This window comes from Cygnus olor, chromosome 1 (genome assembly GCF_009769625.2).
Source record: "Cygnus olor isolate bCygOlo1 chromosome 1, bCygOlo1.pri.v2, whole genome shotgun sequence".
Classification (NCBI taxonomy): Eukaryota; Metazoa; Chordata; class Aves; order Anseriformes; family Anatidae; genus Cygnus; species Cygnus olor.
Window position 1 is genome coordinate 33,182,335 of NC_049169.1, and position 24,052 is coordinate 33,206,386.

The 24,052-nt window shown below is 41.0% G+C and overlaps 1 protein-coding gene across 3 annotated transcripts in view; it reads right to left on the reverse strand.

Moving 5' to 3' along the window:
- Positions 1-6,777: 6,777 nt before the first annotated feature.
- Positions 6,778-24,052, reverse strand: part of SCAF11 (SR-related CTD associated factor 11) — a 47,957-nt gene continuing 30,682 nt past the window's right edge. For 2 of the 3 annotated variants that reach the window (XM_040551756.1, XM_040551766.1), the window contains exons 8-15: positions 23,666-23,772; positions 22,664-22,753; positions 21,307-21,413; positions 15,381-17,888; positions 13,313-13,656; positions 10,563-10,781; positions 10,034-10,153; positions 6,778-9,691 (exon numbers count right to left, since the gene is read on the reverse strand). In XM_040551756.1, coding sequence (XP_040407690.1) covers positions 9,563-9,691; positions 10,034-10,153; positions 10,563-10,781; positions 13,313-13,656; positions 15,381-17,888; positions 21,307-21,413; positions 22,664-22,753; positions 23,666-23,772 — 3,624 coding nt within the window. In that variant the 3' untranslated portion in view covers positions 6,778-9,562. The remainder of the gene's footprint in view (positions 9,692-10,033; positions 10,154-10,562; positions 10,782-13,312; positions 13,657-15,380; positions 17,889-21,306; positions 21,414-22,663; positions 22,754-23,665; positions 23,773-24,052) is intronic. The other variant, XM_040551777.1, reaches the window with a different exon arrangement.

Below are 24,052 nucleotides of genomic sequence, written 5' to 3' on the forward strand. Positions count from 1 at the left end.
GGTGATCTTTGACATCTTTTAGCACAAAACTAATAATTTGGCTGGGGAGGAGGATGGACTGTGAAAACAAGAAAAGAAAATGAATGGCTTTTTTTCATACTAGCTTTTGTGTAAGTACTGTCTGCCCTTTGAGAATTCTTCTTAAAGATTAGTTTAAACTAATGTTGAGTTTGTGTTGCAGTTTTAAAACAATCCGCACCTACACTGGTTTGTTAAACCAAACCTAAACAAAATAAAACTTTTCCCCCAGTCTATTTACATGGAGGGGTTAACTTAGGGCTTTGATTTTGTTTCAGGCAAGATTAAGATCATTACCACTGACCTGTTCATGGTGAAAGTTTTTAAGTTTATAAAGATCATCATAGAATCATAGAATGGTTTGGGTTGGCAGGGACCCTAAAGCCCACCCAGTTCCAACCCCCTGCCATGGGCAGGGACACCTCCCACCAGACCAGGTTGCCAAAAGCCCCATCCAGCCTGGCCTTGAGCACCTCCAGGGATGGGGCATCCACAGCTTCTCTGGGCAACCTGTGCCAGTGCCTCAGCACCCTCTGAGTGAAGAATTTCCTCCTCATGTGTAATATAAATCTCCCCTCTTTTAGTTTAAGGCCATTACCCCTCATCCTGTCATTATCTACCCAAGTAAAGGGTCGTTCTCCATCCTTCTTATAAGTTCCCTTTAAATACTGAAAGGCCTCCCCAGAGCCTGCTCTTCTCCAGGCTGAACAGCCCCAGCTCTCAGCCTTTCTCTCTCATAGGAGAGGTGCTCCAGCCCCTTGATCATCCTCGTGGCCCTCCCCTGGACCTGCTCTAACAGCCCCACATCCTTATTGTGCTGGGAGCCCCAGACCTGAACGCAGCACTCCAGGTGGGGCCTCACAAGGGCAGAGCAGAGGGGCACAATCCCATCCGTCCCCTGCTGGCCACCCCTCTGTTGATGCAACCCAGGCTGCAGTTGGCCTTCTGGGGTACAGGCACGTGCTGCTGGCTCCTGTTGAGCTTTTCATCCACCAGCACCCCCAAGTCCCTCTCTGCAGGGCTGCTCTCAGTGAGTTCTTCTCCCAGTCTGTGCTCGTGTCTGGGATTGCCCGACCCAGGTGCAGCACCTTGTACTTGGACTTGTTGAACCTCATTAGGTTCACGCGGGCCCAAATCTCCAGCCTGTCCAGGTCTCTTTGGATGGCATCCCTTCCTTCTGGTGTATCAACCGCACCGCTCAGCTTGGTGTCATCTGAGGGACACCACTCATCACCAGTCTCCACCTGGAGACCTTTGACCACCATTCCCTGGGTGCAGCCATCAAGCCAACTCCTTATCCACCAGGTGGTCCACCCTTCAGAGCCATACCTCTCCAATTTAGAGATTAGGGTGTTGTGTGGCAAAGAGACGGACAGACAGATGGCGGCCAGTTTGTGCTGCAGCCCTTGGTGCTGCGGTGCTCAGCAGCAACCCCCCTGCAGCCCCTCCAGCTGCCCTGCTGCCAGCGCTGCCTCCTGCCGTCACCAGCCAGCCCCTGCGGGAACCCGCCCTGGCTGCTGCTTTGTCTCACTGTGATTTACTAACTGGGTGCCCCAGGAGCACAGCCACTCTCAGAGTGCCCTTGCCAAAATAATAATAATAATAAAAAATAATAAAACAATCCAGGATTAACTTAGTTACCTTAGTAAAGTAAGCGTGCACATTGCTGGGTGATGTCTTTGAAAGTTCATTGAGGGGGGTGAGTGACTAATAATGCGTGCTTTGTATTATGCATTAATACATAGAATACTACGACTCTCTCTCTCTCTCTCTCTCTCTATATATATATATACATATATATAGGAGCAGTTAAATGCATACTATGTATATTTTATTATGTGTATCTTCTTCATTGTAAGTCACTTCGGATGAAACCTCTGCTCATTGCAACCAGTGGGACAAGTGCTGGGGTCTTCAGTGAGCTTCAGGTCAGGAACTTAGTCACAAAGCGTTGCCTTTTCAGCTTAACTCCAAGCTTCTTCTTGAAGAGTAGCAACTTCCTGGGGGAAAACGAACAAAAAACAAAACAAAACAAAACAAAACAAAAACACAAAACCCACCACTCTCAATAACAACAACAAAAAAACAGCATCAAAACTATATTGTACTATTTCCAGGTTAGTTGTATTTTTAAAGCAATCTCTTGCATCTACAGTTAAAGCTCCTCTTATGAAGAGTTTATGAGTGTAGCAGGGGTGCCAGTAGCGCCTCTTGCCTAGGTGCACATTACTCCTCTGTCACCACTGAGTTTTCTGGAGGTTGTAAATTTTCTCAGCATAGTGGCAGAATTTATTTGATGCTGCATGGTCTATGCTGCTGAAAACTGTTGCAAGAGGAGAACAAGCATGGTTGATGTGTAAGTCAGCTCTTTTCTCTATTAAGTTATGGGCGGCTTTTCTGGTTGATGCAGCGCCCGGGGTCCCTCCTGTACCAGGGCTGGGGCGCGCAGCCGGCAGTGGCAATGAGCACCTACCTGCCTGCCTGCTGTCTGGGGCAGAGCACGCGAGGGGCAGAGCATTTTGTTACTACCAACTGTTCGCTTTGAGGTTTTGAAGGTGTTGAAGGCAGCAGGGGCAGCGAGGGTTTCGAGCTCTGGATCCTTTTGAAAAGTTGAAGAATTGGAGGCTGATTGCCACAAGACAACGATTATCAGCAGCTTGTTTGTGCTGTTTGTGGCAGGATCAGAGCTCTGGGCTTAAATCACTGTGACTTCAAAGCCATCCTCATGTGTGTGTTACCATTTGCTTTCGCTCACGCCATCGTTGCCATTTGTGGCTTGGCTTCTCCCAGTCTGTGATGAGACAGGCAGGGAGCAGTCTGGGCTGACACCTTTAAAAAAAAGGCAGGGTGAACTGATGGCCTTTTACAGTTGATGGAAAGAAATGCAGTGTTAGTGCAGCAAAACTCTCTAAAAGGGGAAGATCCTCATGGCAAGGTCTAGCTTCTGCTCCTATGGCGGGTGCCCCTCGGGCAGCTGGGTCAGGTACCCTGTGAATACCTTCCCGGTGACTTTGCTGCAAGCTGTGTGTTGGGAGGGTTTGCTGTTTGGTTGTTTTTGGGGGTTTTAAAGTCTACAGACCCATGGGTAGTTTGCTGCCCTGGCTGAGAGGAGACTTCTCAAAGACTCCGATGTCTGCCTGCCCTCTGGGCAGGGCTGCCTGTGCACATGGTTTCGGCTGGAGCTGTGCGGTGAAGCCTAAGGCACGAGGCTGCGCCCTCGTCCCGGTTCTGCTGAAGGCTCCCAGGGACTCTGCCCACCTGTGGTGAAGGAGCCCCAGGGGATGAAGAAGGCCGGGGCTGCCTGCTTTTCCCTTCGGCACTAGAGCTTAGTCTTGGCCGATATGCCCATGGCTGACCCCCATAGTAAAACCCACAACTTGTTGGAAATGTAATCCACTTGCTTCATGCCTGTATGCAGGGCCGGGCACCTTCATCCCCCTGCTCCAGCAAAGGAACAGCTCCTCCCTGCAACCTCTCAGCCGGCCATGATCTTTGTGAGCCCCCCACCCCCCACCCCCACCCCCCACCCCCGCACTGCAGGCCCCCTGTGTCGGGGTCCCGATGGATCTTGTGAAGGGAAAACGGGCAGCAGAGCTCGCGGCTCCTGTCAGAGGAGGCTCTGCCCCACGCGGGAGCTGCCCTCCTGGCCCTGAGTTGTGAAAGACCAAAGAATGGGTGAGTAAACTCCAACTTCCAAGGGTTACTTTCTTTCCTCCCACTTGCTCTTGAACCGAAGCATCTAGGAATCCCTGGCTATTTCTGATTTACGTGCCTCATAAAAATTAAAATTAGTGGTTGTAGGTTTAATTTCTGCAACATTTCAGAAGTAATTGTATGACAACCTGCTGCCAAAATTCCTCGGTTTTGGCTCCTGCAGCCACTTTTCTCTGTGTTGGGTTCCTCTCTGGTTTGGGTTGTTTGCTGTGTGCAATGGCATCGACTGCATTGCTGCCATGCCCTGGGCTTGTGGCCCAAACAGCCTGTGGAAATGAAGCTCAGGCTGAAGTCTTACTGCTGGCTCATGAGGCTCTGGGAGTTGTAATTCAGCAATATTGGGGGAAAAAGATTGTCAAGTTCAGTACTCCAGCTGGTGCTTTCTCCCAGACTCCTCTCCTTTTGTGCAATTAGCTATTTGGGCTTTTTTTCCCCATGGGCTAGTGATTTTGTTTTTAATATTCATAGATGCTCCGTTGATTATTTTGAAAGTTGCTACTTCTAAGCACTCTTTAATTAGTGAAATTGGTTATTTAGTATTGTCCTTACCATTGTACCCTTTCAAAATAAACTATTTATGAACATTATAATACTTGATAATAATGAAAAATCTTTTACAGACTGGTTTCATCTCTAGGATTCAGAAGGTTCAAGTCCACGGGGGGGGGGGGGGGGCACCTTTGGACTCTACCTACTCATTTTACTGATGGCACTGATATGCCACGATGTCCAGGATGTGTCTCCCGCAGAAGATACAAACTTGTGAGTTATTTATTTTTAATTACTCTCAAGCGCAATGATCTCTTCATGGCAAAAATGAGTAAAGATTTCAAGGGGATCATACAAGCAGGATCCAGAAAGGCTTTAGCCACATAAACCAGACCAAAATGGATCTGGCTCCTCAAAATTTCAGTCCTGACCAACGTGCTGCTGCTGCACCTGCCTTTTGCCCCACTTGCCTCTGTCCCTCGTGTGCTGTGGGCCGGGCGCCCCTCAGAACCGTTTCCACTCTGGTGGTGCGGGGTCGCTCCGGTGCTCCTCAGGCTGAGGAGCCTCAGGCAAACCCGACGCGGGGCAAAGCGATGCGGAAGCAGCATCATGCAAACAACGCAGGGGCCGGGTGCCTGCGAGCTTGTCTCCAGCTGCAGGAAACCAGCGGGGTGGCACGGGGAGCCGCACCTCAGCCAGAAGGTGATGAAGAGCTCTTTTCGGCAATAGACGAAGTTCCTGCTGTTAGCATGCCTGGAACAGTTCATGGCCCCTAGCAGGTAGGTGGCCATCAGGCTGACTTACAAATCAGGCAATTAATTTTTAATTAATTGCAATCATAGACTTGTTCAGGTTGGAAAGGACACCTAAGATCATCGAGTCCAACCTTAAATGAACGCGGTCAGTTCCCTTACTTTCCTCTTCAAGACCATGTTTCAGGCCTGTCTGTCCATCAGCCCCCAGTGCAGCAATCTTGACCTACATGAGGTACCTGCACACTCACCAGGAGTGACAAACCCCTTCCTGCAGCCAACGTGCCCATCGTCTTGCTAACCCAGCTTCACCAGACCAGCTCCCAGGCACTTCATGCCTCCAAGCACCAGTCCTCCTTCTGAACAGTTCTTGGCCTCAATGGCTGGACACCTCTGAACCTCGCTCTCCGCAATTAACATCCTCACCAAGCCGCCTGTCTTGGCCTTAATTTCCACTCTTGCTCATCAAAGCGGTGTGTTCTTTGCCTAATCCCCCGTGCCCACTTCCAGTACACACAGAAGCAAGGCAGGGCCATCCATTGCCACCACAAGTACCATCAGAGAAGGGCTATGAAGCTGGTGAAGGGCCTGGAACACAAGTCCTGTGAGGAGCGGCTGAGGGCACTGGGGTTGTTTAGTCTGGAAAAGAGGAGGCTTTGGGGAGACCTTATTGCTCTCTACAACTACCTGAAAGGAAGGTGTGGGGAGCTGGGGGTCGACCTCTTCTCACAGGTAACCAGCAACAGGACTACAGGGAATGGGCTAAAGTTGCACCAGGGGAGGTTTAGGTTGGATATTAGGAAGAACTTCTTTACCGAAATGGTGGTTAGGCCTTGGAAAGGGCTGCCCAGGAAAGTGGTTGTGTCACCATCCCTGGAGGTTTTAAAAGACGTTTAGATGTGGAGCTTAGTGACATGGTTTAGTGGAGGACTTGTTAGTGTTAGGTCAGGGGTTGGACTCAGTGATCTTGGAGGTCTCTTCCAACCTAAATGATTCTGTGAAATGAGGAGACATTTCTTCTCAGAAAGAGCAGTCAGGCATTGGGACAGGCTGCCCAGGGAGGTGGTGGAGTCACCGTCCCTGGGGGTGTTTAAGGAGGGGTTGGACCTGGTGCTTAGGGACAAGGTTTAGTGGGTGACATTGGTAGTAGTGGGATGGTTGGACCAGATGATCTTGGAGGGCTCTTCCAACCCTAATGACTCTATAATCACTCAGCCATAACAGCCGGAATCTAACGAAGCTTCTCTGAACCTCACACAGCAGGGAGGCAGCCACCTTCAAGGACAGGAGGCTCTTGCACAAGCCTTGTGACAGTGTCTGCATGGGCCTGGGGAGGTACCTCAGAAAGTACTGCAGACATAGTCCCAGAAATTAATGAGGTGCTTGGAATGAAGCTCCCACCCGAGGTAGGACATCGGGTGCTAGGTTCTCCAGGGGCTGTTTCTGCCAAGCCCAGTTTGCTCAGTGCTCCCAGGAGGCGTGTGGGACAGGGCCTGGCTGGTTTGAGTCCCGACCTTCCCTGGCAAGAAGCAGTGCCTGGAGTCACCACTGCGGCACTTCAGTACATGAACATTTTGCCACATGCATTTAGTTTTCTTCAACTCGCAGCATTTTCAGACAGACAAGGCAGGGTGAGGACAGGCTAATTGAGAACATACAGTGGGGAAGAGGAGGAGGAGCCCAGACAACACAAACAAGATTAAGTATGCACAGGTATAGAAGTAATAGCAATTAATGCTGCTTTCTGAATTAAACCACTTGAGCCAGAATCACTGAAGACCAAACACAGACGACTGCCAGCTTAGTGAAAAGAATTTATTAGAAAATGTTAAGCACTACACAAAACTAGTTCTTAGAGTATTTTTTCAGTAGACAGCACTCCAGCCTTCTGCTACAAACACCGTATTGTGGGCTTTGAACAGCCACTGTGCTCCTAAGACACATCTTTAGGATGAGATATTCAAGCAGCATGCACAGTGAGACAGTGGAAGGAGTGCAAGGAAAATCCTTATCATTTGCATAAGTTCACAGAAAGTATACAGTTTTGTCATTATTTACCTCAAGGCAATTCGGATTGAATGAATTACTGATACCCCATGGGCAGCACGTGCACTGCACATTCCCATCACTTGCCTTCAGTACTAGTGCATGTAGTACAAGGAGTTTCAATAAATAGAAATACAGCTCTCATACTATTTTAACAAAAACATGACTACAAGGTTAAAGTACATGCCTTCTCGGGCAGTCACACCAACAGAGACCGTACTGCTCTTCAGGAAAAATAGGAGAGTCTATGTATTAAGGCAATGCATTTTTTCCATTTTTTATTTTTTTTAAATTCAGCATAGAAATTGTAATGAACTGCATATTTTCCAGTAAGTTCTGAAGTATTTCATTGTAAAAAATAAAGTCACTGATCACATTCTAATCTATCCCATATTCTTCATTAACGTTTTGAAATGAGAGGAGCATCACTACAGTCACTGCCCCAACAACATGGCAGCAAGTGACAGCTGATCAGCCAGCCAGGAGCAGCTCTCCCAGTTTATGTGCTCCATCATTCCTTCCCACCCAATTTCCACCTCTCCAAGAAAAACAAGACATGAACACTTATCTGGCTCCTGAAAGGAGCTTTATAGCAAGGCTCAACTGTATAGAGTAAAAAGATATAAAAGGTCATTAAAAATCCAAAAATTCGGAGAAGTAAAATGTAATAAAAATAAGTACGCACGGCGTGATAAACCAGGATAGACATAGCAATTTGCTACATTTTTCAAAAAGTGCTAACCAATTTTAGCTTAAAATAGTTCAAGAGATCATACAAATTGCTACCACAGTGTAAAACTGAATATTTTGAAAAATCTAAAGCCTGTCTTGACTGTAGAAAATGTATTATAGCAGTCTCTAATTTACATAGCATTTTCATTTAGGCACACAAAAATAAATATAGACAGTCAAATGCTTCGTTAAGTCTGCAGAAAGTTACAGTTAAAACCAAGTGATCAACTGCTGTGACAAACATCACATTTTTACAGATACCTCTCTATATAACCACGAGTGTGTACATGGGTGTTTATCCCTTAGCTCATCCTCAGGCTTCTGCAGAAGCTGCTCAGCAGGTAAGACTGAGTTTTCTGTCTAGAAAAGTTAACTTGTGGAACTACGGGCTACTAGGAGAAAAATTATCAAAAAACTCTATCAATACTTTGTGTCAGGATGCTTTTGGGCCAGGAGACCTTTGGCTGGAGCAGATGCCAGGCTGAGCCAACACCAAAGGTTGTTACCACGCAACAGGATTGAAGGGGGAGCGCTGAAGTTTTCACTGTATCCTGAGAGAAAGGGAACTTCTTCCTATTCCAGAGTAAATCTCAGAGAAAGGTTTCTTCCCTACTCAGGGCTGGAAGGATCCCAAGCTATTTTTCTCAAAAGAGGCTCGTATTTGTCTCAGTATTTCAGCAACCTCCTTGCTACGATCTCAGTAGAACATGTTCTACATGAGGTGTAAGCATTCCTCTAGCACTTCTGATAACCCCAGATCTGCTTTTAAAATGCTTGTGGTACCTCTACAAACCTCTCTGTAGAAAAGTGGTTGGGGAAATATAAAAGCTGCTGCACTTGACTTCAGATCGTGCATTTTCAGTGATAGCAGTTTGGCAATCCACGCTACGGTCCCTAGCTAACAAAGGCAAATATTACGCAGCCAAGCCTGGCACAACTGTCAGCCTCTGATCAACTGGGAACCTGGAGAAAAATTCCAGCTTTCTTGATCCTACGTGAAGTACAAGAAACTAGTTTGTGTGTCTGAACATCCAACACAGAGCAATTCTCTACGCTGTTTCACTAGCTACGGGCAGGATTAGACAGGAACTGGGGTTGTCAGTATGTAGTGATTGAGGGCTTTCAGCACGTAAAAATCGATCAAGTTCATCCCACTACCTTGAAACAAATTGAAAAACGTCACAAACAAAAACAAGCAGCATAACTTTTATTTGGTGTTACAACAGATGGCACAGTGCCCATGATTTTGGGCACTGAATTTAACTGTTTATGATTTTTCTTTTAAAAATCTAAACAGTTCTTCTGTTCAGAGAACTCCATGTGCCTTTTTATATACACATTGTGACCCCTGCATTCAGCCTGTCCAGTTAACGCTAGAAGTATTTGTCAAGGCAATACATTATTTTATCTTTGCTATAATTAGGGAGAAATCAAAAGAAAAAAAATTAATCTGACTGATTACATGTACTGTACATACCTGTTCCAAAACCAATGTACTTAGACAAAAGTTTCTAATTTAATGCACTGTTATTCAAGTCAAAATGCTGTACACCTAAGTATCCACACAATCGTACATTCCTAATGATTCTTCTTCTTTACACCTTTTACTTTTTTAGACATCTGTTTTTAAAAAGGAATAAAGAAGTTGCCCTGTAGATCTATATTTCTTTAAACAAAACATTATATACTACATTGAAAAATAATTTTATCAAAAGCAGATTTAAATCACTGTCATGTACAAATTTCAGTTTACGGTTCATGTTGAAATTGCACTTTGCAGATAGAATAAAATTAAAAACTGAAAACGTGTTCTATTTCCTGTCACAGGAGACTGTCTCTTCTGGATTTTTCTTCCGAGAACGTTTGTATTTGTCTACATACGCTTTCACTAGATTGGCCACTTTTGCAGAATTAACTTCTCCGCTCTTGCTATGACAAACCTACAACAGTTTTAAAGAAAAGTATGTTTGAAATTCATCTGTTGACTTGTCATTGCTTCATATTTATCTTCCCAATACCCGAGGTTTCTCAGAGTAACTTTGGAAATCATCAAGATTTCCCAAATACTTCCCAATTCCCATTCAACTCTTTCCAACAATAAATTACTTCCATTCCCACGAGCTGGAAAAGCTCTTGTGGATGAAGACAGACAAAGGTATTTTTGCTCTTCCTGTTCCCCCGCCCAGCGACTACCAGTAGTTCCCACATGGTCAGAAAACCCACCCCAAGCCTGCTTCAATTGAAACATACCCATTTCAGATTTTGTTAACAGATCAACTTACTTTATCTACAGCTTTCCGCACAATTTCTTTATATTCTTCCTTAGTGATGTCTTTATTTTGGTAGAAAGGCTTAATAGCTAGTTTCACTTCTTGTGCTGCTTTTTCTTGGATTAACAATTTCTGATGAAAAAACAAAACTGGAGTATTATTTTTAGAGTCTGTGTATGTGTCTTAACATCTATCACAAATTAAAACTTAACACAAAAAATTTGCTATAGAAGACTAGAAAACCACACTCCTCTTACTCAAATTCCAGCACTTGTGAGAGCTGCCTATGTTTTATTAAGAACGTAATGCTGTTCCACAGCAATTACAGTGATTTTTTTTAACAGTACTGCTACTGCTTTAAAGACTACTACATTAAAAAGAATCAATTGCCAAGAATCAAACAAAGTTTGTTATAGCCTGGAGCTGTCAGAAAAGTATCACGGAGATGACAGTATTAAGGGATACACACAGAAGAGGTACTATCAGTCATATTTTTAGTATCTCATAAGGTGTGTGTGTATATGGACAACTTTGAACTTGCCTGGTCCTTCTTCGAGCTATCTGCACTGGCTTCCACTGTCACACTTGCTTTGTTTTCTCCTGGTTTTACAGCCGGGTTAGAGCTTTTGACGTGACTCGATGACGTTGCATTACCAGAACTTGGTCCCTGAACTGTTCCCACATTTCCCAGGATTGCTGTTGGAGCAGGCAAGGCTGGAGCACTCATGTTATTACTCACATGAGCAGCATTTTGCATACCCTGTTTTAAAAAGTTATCAGGAGTTAATACATTGGCCTTCAGTATGACAATAAATCTTTCTACATGTTTCAGCAGCTATTGAAAAAGCACCAAATGCTACATGCTTTGGTTCATCAACTCGTTTCCACGCCGTTTGTTATTATGGAAGATATGCACGTGATACCAGATCTACTCAAAGGGGAAAAAAAGAGCATGAGAAATAAGGCATCCGCTGTGTTTTCACTGTGGCTGCTAGATTCTGGCTCTGACGGAGATCCCAGCAATACGGTGTCCTGCAAGCAGACGTGGAAGGTGTTAGCACATGAAGGAACCTTATGGCTGCAGAACCTTTTTGTCACAGGAGAGAACAGGAGGCCCATAGATGTAAATCAGATTAACACCAAAAAATGAAAATCATCACCTAAACAATCATACAAAAATTACCTTAACACACACCTGCATTTATGTCTTGTAATTACACTGCTTTGAAACCTTTATTTTCATGTTTGTAACTGGCTTGAACTTCCATGTGAATTTCAAACATGTAAACACCTACGGCCTGACTCAAGGGATGTGAAATGTTGGCTGAAGCACCAGGGTCTGTTCTTAAGGAAAAGCCCTTTACTACACATTTCCAAACATCAAAGTGTACCATGAGCACTGTTGATACTTCGGAAATTGAGAAATGAAGTAGCTCTCAGCAACTCAGATGGAGACTTTTTAGCAAAAGCCAAGAACGTTTCCGGCAGGCTACCCTAAATGCTTCTCCCCTGTCCCACCCCAAGTAATCAGCTTTACTTTTTTCAGGTCTGCATATATCCAGATGAAGAATAATGACTGAAATCCTGGGAAAAGACACACGTAATCAAACTGTTATAATCAGTACACTAAAGCTTGCCAGTGCTCCCTCTTCATCTTCCTTTGAACAAGGCAGGACATGTTGGAGCCCTGAAGTATTCATTAATTTGTATTGTGCTACCACCAAGGACTTGCTCAATGCAAGCTCAAAGAAAAAGCAGCAGGAGCTCCCAGGAACATTCAGGTTCACGGACATCATTCCACAGAAGGTAACAGCAACAGATATACCAGGGGCTTTCTTAACAAATACCTGTACTTTGGAGCAACAACCAATTCCTATAGAATCATACCTATTGCTGCACTAGATGGTAAATTTTGCAGAGGTTCACAGCCTGCACTCTGGCTTCTTACATTTCAGAAATAAAACGTACTGGATTTCCAACTGTGAAAATATTTTAATTACAGACAGCAGGCACAAATGAAATCAACAAGGAATCTACAACCATTTTAATTCAAATAGTACCTTACTGTTTTACTTTCACTATTAAAGTATTTCATATGGCCTGTAAACCCACTCAGTATTTCCCATGGTACTTTTTTTTTGTTGTTGTTGTTGTTGTTTCTATGTCAGTACAAATGGTCAACAGCAGTTGAGAGTGAAAAGAATGTTATGTTAGCCATTTATCAATTCATTTCAATTTTTTTTCAGAGACATTGCATAAAAACAGAGGTTTAGAACTTCTTGTTCTAGAACATCTCTTTTTTAATTTGGAAGGCGGGGGAAAGCATTTCAGGTTAGAGAAGGAGGCCTACAACAGAAGAAAAGCACAAACCTCAGTCAAGCCCTTAAGAACCCTTTGTACATCACAGACACGGCATTACATCTTGCATGGTCGTGCATTCTCTTCGAAGTTGCTCATTTTCCTTTCCCTGATACATAAACTCTTAATATAAACAGCTGGGTACAGGAGGAGCTCACATACACAAAGGCTGTGCCTTCCAAGACAGCTTAAAACAAAAAGCTGGTCTGGTCTGCCCCAAGCACAGCCGAGTTTTTGAAACTGGAGAAATGAAGCAAGAGTTAGGCATACAAAACCAGGAGAATTGGGCAAGAAGGAGAAGGAAAACATACCAAGGAAAACTTGGAAATTATTGACAAAAAGGCTCAAAAGATTAAACAACAGACAATGTGGCAGTGGGGGTGGTAGTGGTGGAGCTGCTGAGACACTGACAGCTGGAGAATGGAAGTGCGGAACAAACCGATGCCATGCAGGACTTGATGATAATTTTACTCTGCCCAAACAACATCCCAGCGGATGAGAACTGCAACAAAGAGGCTGAGGTCACTTCCTACACACTGCTGAAAGAGGATTCAAGCACTTTCTACAGCAAAACCCCGATTTTGAAGGGGAAAACTTGAAATTACCTTTTTCTCCTTAGTTCTGGAAACAGGGCAAGGGACAGTTGTGAATAAATTTTTCAGTGTTCCATTACCAGCTGGAACATCTCACTACCACAAAACCAAACAAAGTCAGTTATGGTGTTATGTATTATTTAAAAGCTACAGCCCCCCAAACTTATGATGTCCTCATGGATACTTCCATTTAAAATTTGATGTGGGGTGGGAGAAAACAGGCAAGAGAGAAAGAAACTGCAAGTATAAGTTTATCAAGTAGATAGTATTAAATTTAAGAAACCCTTAACTCATGTGTTGCCTCATTGCTGCTCTTGCCAAGGTTTCTGATAAAGCATACCTGCAATTGTTTTCCATCTTGCTGTGAAGCAATGTAGTTGACTTGTTGAGATGGTGGGGGTGGAGGTGGAGGCGGAGGTAATCCCTGAGACAAATTTGTGGGAGCAGCTACCTGAACGAGAGGCACTCCGGCGTGGAGATGCATGGGCATCGGAGGGTGGATGTTGAAAGGACTGCGTTGCATGTTCATCATGGGAGGATGGACACCCACGGGGTACGGAAACATATTCATAGGTTGGTGCTGTGCGTTCACCTGCGGCATTACATTCATTTGCTGCTGCATCATATTTACCGGTAACTGAGAGCCATCACTTTGCTGGTTGCCTTGGTCTTTGAGGTTTGGATCTATCCAAAGAAAAAACAGACCGTATATAAAACAAAATATGTATTTTATTAAGCATAAAGTGGAACCAGTTGTCTAAACTCTTCATGAAGCATAGAGTATCAAAGAGATTTCTCTATTTGAGTATTTTAAAGATACTGAACACATCACTCATCACACAGCACTCATCACCAGACAAATACTGGTTTCTGAGTTTAAAAAGGTCAGCTTACTGTGGAAGCCTGCATTTTGAATTTCCATTTTCTCTACTTGTTCCCACAACACACCTAATAAATTGTTCCATCACAATGAAACAGGATTTCTCCCAAAGAACACCAAGACACCTTAACTTATCCAGCTCCTGCAATTGCAGGAGTTTAGTCTTATGTTATCCCATACACTATTTTCTGCTCCTCTTTGCCCAGTTTATACACACTCACTGTAGCCATTTCTGGTATCTACAGAAATACTCTGCTGTGTATTCTCACTGAATAATAAATCACTCTCAACAAACTTCAAAAACGCTCATATTCAGAAAGAGTTGTTCAAAAACTTTGCAATGGTACAACAGATAGAGCTTGGAAGTAAAAATAACCTCATGGGATGGCACTTCTTTTAAAAACATGATTTTACTATCTCATTCTGCCTTCAACAGAAGCTAAAATTTACGATGTAGGTATAAAAGGCGAGCATTTCAAAAAGTCAAGAAACTAGTTCTGAGCAATGATTGATAAATTATAATTCAGATGTATTACCCTGCCCTCAGAATCCCTCCCTGGAGAGCCCTCTCACCTAATTCAAAGGGATCAGGACTTAAAACCTTATTCTGCACCCCAAGTCACTGTTTTTTTTTTTCTTTGTATGATTATTATTCTTTTCCCCCCCCACCTAACCTGCTTTGTCCAGTTTTAAGGGAACATTGTAATTCTCTCATCTGAAATTCAGGTTCCAAAAGTTAGAATGCCCGTCACCAAACTATAAAACATGTCGCAAAATGCACAATACTTGCAATTAAAGGTTTGATAAATTTTCGTGCAACAAATTGAAGGTTGACAAAGCTTCCTCAAAACTGAGAAGCCTTTGATGCAGCTACCTTTGAAAAGGAGGATAAAACTTCTGGCATATAGAATGAAAACATATAAAAACGAAAGATGAAGCAAGATGCCCTTTCCCATTGTCAAGTGTTGCTGCTTTCAGAACTGGATTTTATGATTTTTAAATACAATTCACACCTGCCATTTACGTCAGAGCATTAACGATCTGTGGATGTCTTCTTAGCTATTTAGAATCTGTCTCATCTATAGTCAACTCATTTTCTACCAGAAAGTTTATTTCTATTAGGGAGTTACCTTTTAGTTATAAAATACTCAAAAAAAACCCACAACCCCCCCCCACCAGACTGACGTTTGGACTTCAGAGGAATTTTAATGCTAAAGCAGTTTTGCATTTGTAAATCCATGTTTTTTTGTTTTTGTTTTTTTAATTTAAAGAAGAAAAAGCTTATTTACAAGCAAGAAGTACAAATCTATGTTGTGGGTCTGCACAGTCAATTGCAAATCTCATTGAAAAAAGTTACCTTTTTTAAAAGGTGGGCAGATGCTATACATACCATATGTACATATTGCAAAGTGACCACGAATTCACACCAATTTATTTTGAAGAACTAAACAACTATGAGGACAACATGACTAGAATTTTACTCATCTACTGAATCTGCGACGAACCTTTATTTTAAATCTATGAATACCTTGTTCAGGCGTCTCCTCTTCTTGTCTCATTCCCCATCCAGACTGTGGGCTTGGCGAATTCCGTCCTCTTCTTGAATAATAATTCTGCACATCAGCAGGTAAAGTCTTTCTCACAGCCCAGCTGGAGGCAGATGTCCACCCAGATCTATCAGCAGGTGTATCAAAAGAATAATCCTGCTCATTCTTATGTTTGTATGGCTGATGTTCTGAGAACCTTGTAGTTTCATTCCCAGAACCATTTGAGTTCCCTGAGAGTGGTTTTCTATTTTGCCAGTGATTTTCACTCTGGTCTCCATACATGAAACCGCCTCTGCCACGTCCACCTCTGCCACGGTGACCTCTCCCTCGATTTGGAATCCAGCCTGAACCAAAGTTTTTATTCCAACCGTGTCCTGAATTATCATGTCTGTTGTCTTCCCAATGTGGTTTGTCTCTCTCTCTGTTCCTGCCCTCAGGAACAGAATTTATCCTTTCCATTACCCAATCTGGACAATCATTCCTCCGCTTGTCTGAAGAACATTGATCATCACTGTTTTTTTCTGTATTGTCCTTCTCTTTAAGATTTTCATTCTGTTTCTCTTGATCACTTCTTCTGTATCGATCATTTCCTCTGGGACTCCTCCAGCTGTCATTTGCCCATCTCTCTTTCCAACGAGGTGAATGACCATCCCTCTCATTTCTAGAGAATGAAAAACCTTTATTTCTTGTCCTAGATCGTGATCTTGACCTAGATCGTGACCGGGACCTAGACCATCTCCTATTTCTTCTCTCTCTATCACGATCTCTTCTTTGACTATCTCTATCACTGCTTCGAGATCTAGATTTTTGCCTTGGAGATGAATCCCTAGTTCTTGACCGAGAAGATGATCTCCTGCTTTCCCTGACAGTCTCCCTCTTTGGAGATCGAGATGGCGCTTTTTTCTCATCTTTGAGTGTCTCTCTTTTTGGAGACCGAGATAAAGATCTCCTTCCCTCCCTAACAGTTTCCTTCTTCGGTGATCGGGAGCTCCTGTCTACGGTTATCTCCCTTTTAGGGGATGGTGACTGAGATTTCCTGCCCTCTCTTCTAGAAGGAGACCAAGTTGTTGATGGAGAATGAAATCTAGACCTTCTTGTTCGTGTCTTTTTGTCTTTTTTGACTTCTGACTGACACTCTTTTTCTTGAGGAATAGTTTCATCTTTTTCATCAGAAAGCCCTGAAACTGATGTACAGTTTGCTGCATCACACCCTACGGAGTCCATTTCTTCCTGCTCTGTAGTTTCAGCTGGTGGTAACTGTTCAATCTGAGGCTCATTCTGGTCACTGCAAAATGAGTCGCAATCCATTGGTATCATTTCATTGTTATCTTCTCCAAAATGTTTATGTTCAGCATTTATCTGGGGTGACTCTGAAGTTCTACTCTCTTCACCTTCTGGCACGGTGTTCTCTTTTAAGGATTGTTCTGATGTACTGTCTGTAGAAGTAATGCTTATTAATGTATCTGGTTCTTTGTCTTGAACAGTTTTAAAGCTTTGAGTATTTGTACTAGCACAGTCTTCCACTGTTTTTTCTTCTGCCCCAGAATCATCTATTTCTACAGCTTCTGTATGTTCTTGCAATTTACTTCTGGGGCTCTCTAATGGCTTATCTTGTTCCAAAGGTTTAGGATACTCCAGCAATTCATTTTCTGGACTATCTATTGACTGTCGTACTTTTGTCAAAGTATCTATGTTCTCCAGTGATTCATTTTGAGGACTACACAATATCTGATCTGATTTTTCAGATGTTGCATGGTCACATACCTCATCTCTGGGACTAGCTCTTGTTTCCATTTGTTCAATAGTGTTTTCACAGATGTCCTGATTCTTAAGATCTACGTTTTTTTCAGTAAGACCTTTTACTTCAAATTCCTGACTTTCTCCCCCTAAAGTTAGTACTGGAGATTCTTGGACTGAAAAACTTGTATCTGCATCGCCTGAAGTGTCTTCATCTTTCTTATGTTCTCCTGTAGTTTCCTCAGTTTCCGTATGTTCATTACAGCTTTCCAATCCATTGGCAGATTCTGTTTCTGCATCATTTTTCTGTGGAAGGCTTGCACTACTGCTTTCATTATCTGACTGCTGGTCTTTATCTACTGTTTGAACTGCTTCAGACTCAACAGTGTCATCATCATCTACTGAATCACTGGATGACTTTTCAGAACGTGCAGAACTTCTCAGTTTCTTTTTAGCCAGAGGTGTTTGCTGTTTAACTATTCTTTTAGACTTTCGTTTTGGAAGAGCTTTCTCTGATTCTAAAGAAGATTTATTCAGAGGTGGGTTGTTGCCATCAGGGACGCTGCACCCAGAACTGCTTGACCGAGGTGAGCTCCGAGATTGACCCAAAGTCTCATTTTTGGTGTTCCGTGCAGACCTTCTTCTAGGAGTAGTATTAACTGACTTCCTTCTAGCTCCCCTAGAGCCAGATGAACCTGAAGCTTGCTTTTTCTCTTCTCCTTCTTGGGTACATGCGACAGCGTATCCTTTGCCTAAAGATAAAGCAAAATACATTAAAGTTTAATAATAACCATTTACATAAACACAGTTAAGAGCATAAAATTATGTTCTCCCATTAAACAGATACCCTCATATAATGCAATGTAAGAGTCAGTATGAAATGCCGCCAGAGCTTAAGTAGCTAAAACCAGGTGTCCCCCAAACCCCAGTGCAGACCAATTCTGTTTAAAGAACAGAATCAAACTAACAAAGTGACATGTTAGGCATCTGAAGGTACATTCAGAGGCATAGTTGGATACATGGACAGCATCTGCAATCACAATTAAACTACTATTGATAAAACAATATCAATATTCAAAGGCAGTCAGCATTTAAACCATTAGTAAAGCAACAAAAGCCTCTTTCTACAACTTACTACTTTGTTAGCAGAATCAAAAAACATAAAACTGTCTATTAAATATAAACACAATTTGATCATTTTAAGAGAATTAACTCCCCAAGCCTCCCCTCACTAGCCTTTAAAAGGCTAGAAAAGAGCACAGTACTATAATCATCTCCTCTTTGTCGTGTGTTTACCCAGCAATTCATATTCCCCACAATAATTTGCCTGAACATGAAAGACATATCTATCTAATTTGGATTTTTGGATGTCTACTGCTCAGATTAACACTTAAGATAATGAAAAACCCTACTGATTGTATAAAAGGTATCTCGTATTTAAAAGCAAATGAGTAGTAGAGAACTCCCAAAGTAGTTTTAGATTACTGTCATTATTTAAAGCATCTACTATGACAGCCTCCCCAGTAGTTACACTAGGAAGTGACTACACTATGGTTAACCAGCAGTTACTCATCCACATGTGGCAGTCTCAAACCGTCTTCAATCCTATTATGATAGCTATGAAAACAAATCAGATATTAAATATTTGTAATGTCACTTAACTAACATCTGTGGTAATTTTCTTCAAGGGAGAAGAAATCAACTTGCAAGAATGAAAAAATCAGAACAGAAATGGAACATGGAAATCCTGACAGAGCTAAAAGGCAAATTATTATTGTGGCACTTTCAAAGTCTACTTGTAAAATACAAGCGGCTTTTTAGCATACCTTGCTACTCGTAAAATTTTAAACAAACAAGATTCACAAGCTTTGCACTTGGACAAATTGTTTCAGCTCAATGAATCTTTATTTTAAAATATTTTAATCATGCAAAAGAACTGTACAATATTGGCCTAAGTCATAACAGAATTTATAGATTCAGTAATGATTTTTTAGGTCAAATTACTAAACAAGGTATTTACATGCTAAGAGCATGTAAAAAACTGGAGCATCTACAAAGATTCAGGCCATAGCTTTATGACCAGTGATACTTGTATGCCTCTTTGGACAACTTCGTAAGCAAGTACCAACTGCTACTCTGATGCAAAAATGCCTATTTTAGATGTAACTAAGAGATGAGGGGAGTGTAAACAAAAACTCCATGCTACGATTTTCCATGCACAATTTGTTAAGAGTCACGAGGTTACTTTTTCAGTTTTTTTTCTTATCTATTTTCGTCATTTCTCTCCTGTTTTTCACCTTTGCAGAAAGTCTGTTACCTGTGTTTCCCTCACTTTCTGCCTTTTTTTCCATTTCACATATTTCCTGTAAAAGGAGAGCTTGCTCCCTTCTTCTTTAAGAATTTGCCGTACATCTCTTAACAGTGTTCAGGTTACGTTTCTCCTTACTTTTGTCCTTAGCATTTGTTGTGCATCTTTATCCTCTCCTAAGCTGCTATATAAAAAACTGAATGGGGAAGGAACACTCACTCACAGAATGTGACCAAATGCTCAAGGGACATCTTCACATCCAATACCCACTAGTTTCACTAGAAAATTTGAAGACTCTGCCTCTTATTACTGTATACTCCTTATTGGTAGGAAGTCTTCAAGTCAAATCTGAAGATGACTTAAAATTTTAGTGTGCACATATTTTAGTGTGTCTTTCACTTCGTCCACAGTATAAGTAATATATTACATTAAACATCTGAACTCTAGTTCAGATGTGGCAAAAGCATATGGAAATATATAAAAATAACTGAAGAATTTATTTGCTTTGTCTTTTCAGCGTGGTAATTTTACGTTTACAAATCACACCTTTAACAGACAAGATGGAATGCTTATCTTAGAAGTATCTAAGTTCTAACCAAGACAAATCAGGAATTAATTTCAATTTATATTTAAAATATTTTTCTTTTCTTTCCCTGTAAAGATTCAGATTCAAAGTCTCTTCCTCCTCTCAAAAGACAACGTAAGGGATTTATTTTCATGTTCTGCATTAGGAGTTGACAACATTATCACTATTTGCACATCAATTACAGAAATTATCAATGGCAATTAATTATATGTTCTAAATAGTCTAATGTTGCAAACTAATTTGGAGTTAACTTAAATACTCTTCATCTAGTAAGATTTTTTTCTGCTTCCAGTACATATTAACAAAGAAGCCTGACTGTATAAAGTGAAAAGGGGAAAGGAAAATCAAGAGAGAGGAGCTGGCATATACACTCATTACTACTAAAACCAGAAACAGTTAAGCATCAGTAAATTGCACTGCCAAAACTCAGAGGCCTGAGGAAGTAACCTATCCATTTTTCACTGGCGAATGGGGAAGTGAAACAAGTACCTTTAACAAGAATGCAGAATATGAAATAAAGTATCTTTTCCATCATCCTATTACTTAATTCTTTCCCACAATTCACTTCCTCAATTCATGTAGGCCTAAAGACACCCAAATCTCTCCCGCCTCTTTGCCTACTAGTAAAATGAAAGTAGTATAATTCCAAATTCAAAAAAGGCATTATCTCTGGCCTTAAAACAGCACTCCTTTGTTTCCATTTCTTTGAATTTGTGCAGCCAGTGGGAAGAGAACTTACATTCTTGATGAGTATGGAGAGACAAGCATCTAAAGCAACTGGAGGAAGCTAATTCTTTCTGTATCTTGTCTTCTGCTAAATTCCTGCCAGATCCTGGAGCTTGAGCACCTTCACATGTTTGTGCCCTATAAAGCTTTCAGGTATACTGAAACAGATGCATATACTGCAGCTTCCTGACTATTCTTGTCCATCAGGAAATAGTTTGTTCCTTACACTGCACAGTATACCACTAAAATATGTCAAGCAACCCGAAGTATCAAAATGTAATTTATCCTTAATAGGAAGAGTTGCAACATGAAAGAAAAATTTGAATTTAGGAATAGAACTAAGTTACATAAAATACTTGTTTTTGGAGTGGTTGGTTTATGTTCTATATTCCAACTTCAGAAATAGGTCAGCTGGTTTTGAAATACCATCAAACTGCATCAAAACATTTTTTCCCCTTTTAACTATAGCTGTATGCTTTGACTTCTGAGAATCATGTTGTAACACTACTCCACATTAGCTATAAATAAAACTTACAAAAAAAAAGTTTACCAAAGTTTTCCAAAGGCCTGATATTTGCTGGAAGAATTGTCCCTGCCACTGTAGTAGAAGTAATAAGAAAGGTCTCAGCTTCAGCTCCGTAAGACATTAAAGGAATTCTGGAAAATAAAATCATTAACATTAGTTGTTTTAGTTGTTTGTAGGAAGTTTTAGAAACAATGCACAAAACCATTACACAAGCATGACACTTCCTGCTTCATTACAGTTGAAGAGAAAGGCAAAGACAATAGAGAACAAAACTTTCCTTCTTTCAAGCTTACATTAAGGCCTAATCTACTCAAACAGTTTGAAGAAAGTATGCTATGTCAAAGGAACATACACTTGGCTTTCTTCAAAGTCAAACAGAACTGTAACACAAGCAACCTACACCAAATCAGTAGGCTATACTACTGGAAATAAAATCCTGAACACTGATCTAGCACTTCAATGGAAGAACTGCCTTTTCTGCAGAAAAAAATGAAAAACAGTCTACACATCACATCAATTTAGTCACTTTTTTCTTTTCCTTTTCTTTCTTTTTGAGCACACTAAATATGTGTTTATTCAGACTCCCACACCAGAAGAGCAAACCCGGGGGAAAAAAGAATTTTAAAATTACCACTAAGTTGGAATGGAACTTCCCATAAGGAAAAACGTATGTAAAAACCAAACAAACTCATTATTTAAATACTACATGTGGCTTTTAATTTTAATTAAAAATCCCCTTTACTTACTCTATTTTCTTTAGCCTGTTTTATGCCAAAGACAGTTAGAGGTATGTAATGAAATTAATATCACTGACTGAACCTTTTTTTTTCATCTGTTATTTTTATGCTTTTGTTTTATATTCAAGAAAACACCCTTATAATACATTTTAACACTCATTTACTCTCTGACAAAAAAAAAATTACGTTCTGCTTCATTTGATAAAATTCTTCTTACAGAAAAGTGTCAAAACCAATCCATGAAGGAAGTTTGGGGGCAAAGAGGAATCAGAATCAATCTTCAAATAATGCAAATGTAGTCTGATTTCTAATGATAGAAATAATTTAAAGAACACATTTACAGTACCTTCTAAGTAACAGAAAAGACATTTAAGCTCTCATTTTTGTGAAAAAGCGACAAAGATGCATAAGTAAATGGAGTTACTATGCTCATCCTAAGTATCAAAAAAGAACTACAGTATACAGAAACTATTTACATAAAAATAGCATGCAGCAAATACAAAAGGATTAGCAACTTACACACAAACACAGTTTAGTTTTATGATCAAATGATATTCTACCTGAAAAGCAATTTGAATTTAATCAAATTCCAAGCTTGAAGTAATATATTAAGATCCATTGCACTATGAATACAGAACTTGTACCTTTCAACTCTAGCAAGCACAGATGAACAGGACAATTCCAGTTCTTGTCTCTTCTGGCTGATCGCTGCATTGACTTCCGTGAATTCTGTACTAAAATACAAATTTCATGACATTTAAAATAACCTTGTCTGATTTTGTATTTCAATATCTGCTTCTATCAGTTACTAATTTTTAAATCTAACTGTATTACAACTTTCAACAGTTATGATGAAAGTATACTTTTCCTTCTAAACCATATACTTGTAAACATAAGAGAAGTCCTAAATAAACTTTTAGGCAGAGTGAACACAAAACAGGAGATGAAATGTGTCTTCTGGGGGGGGGGGGGGGGGGGGGGGGGGGGATTGAAAGATGGAAAAACTTTGTATCCCTGACAAATTAATACTGTCATGTGCATGGCAAAAAGGATTTTTCATTTATAGACTGTTGAAAACACAGACTAATTTTTCCTTTGAGTCTGTATTATCCAAATAATGTTATTCTAGACCATTCTTCATCTGTTCTTTTTCTTCTGCCTTCTCAATCATAAATATTTGTCATGCTCCATCTTAAGTATTAGGTTCACAAAGCAAAATTACTTCATGTACATTTAAAGTGTTTCTTTTAGAGTCATGGAGCAACAACAGAAACAGTTGTTTCTGCTACAGAACAGGAGGTTTACTGTTAACAATTTTACTAACCACTGTTGTAATACCAGGACTAGCACTTTCCTATTCAAGGCTTCAATTTTGCAAAGACTTTAAATATCAGCTAAATTCCTATTAAATCAATGAGATTAAAAGCACACGTTTAAGTATTTTATGCTGAACACACAACAGATATTGGGATGTTGATTTAACTGTACCAATTTTGAAGTGTTTGTGTTTATCTTTTGCCATGATATAAAAGCTGTTGAACTTCAAAATATTTCAAGGCAGTAATATACAGATAGAAGCAGAAGGAACTATAGTATCTACAATATAGTAACTCATCACTTCATATTGCACGCTCTTATACACTAACCAGTCATTTCTACAGCTAAGAAAGGATTCTTCATGGCTACCACCGGCCGGAAGCGTACTATAGAAATTAGTCCTGAAGCACTCATTCCAGCAGGTCTTTCTTCTGGGCTACAATTAAAAACATCCAAAATGAAATAATTAGCATTTAGCGCATAAAGATGCATTGAAATTAAATGTCAGCTAGGCTTTAGCTCACATGAAGTTGGCACCATAGTAGCCCCATAGTTTTACACTGAGAATTGCCATTACATCAAACAAGTTTGCTCTATTCAGTCTCTAAATTTTCAACACCTGCTCTTTGCAGATAAAGTTCATTTTTTAAATCGTCTTTCCACAGCACAATCTTTAATGCTTCATAAAGAAATTACACATAAAGAAGCCCAATCTT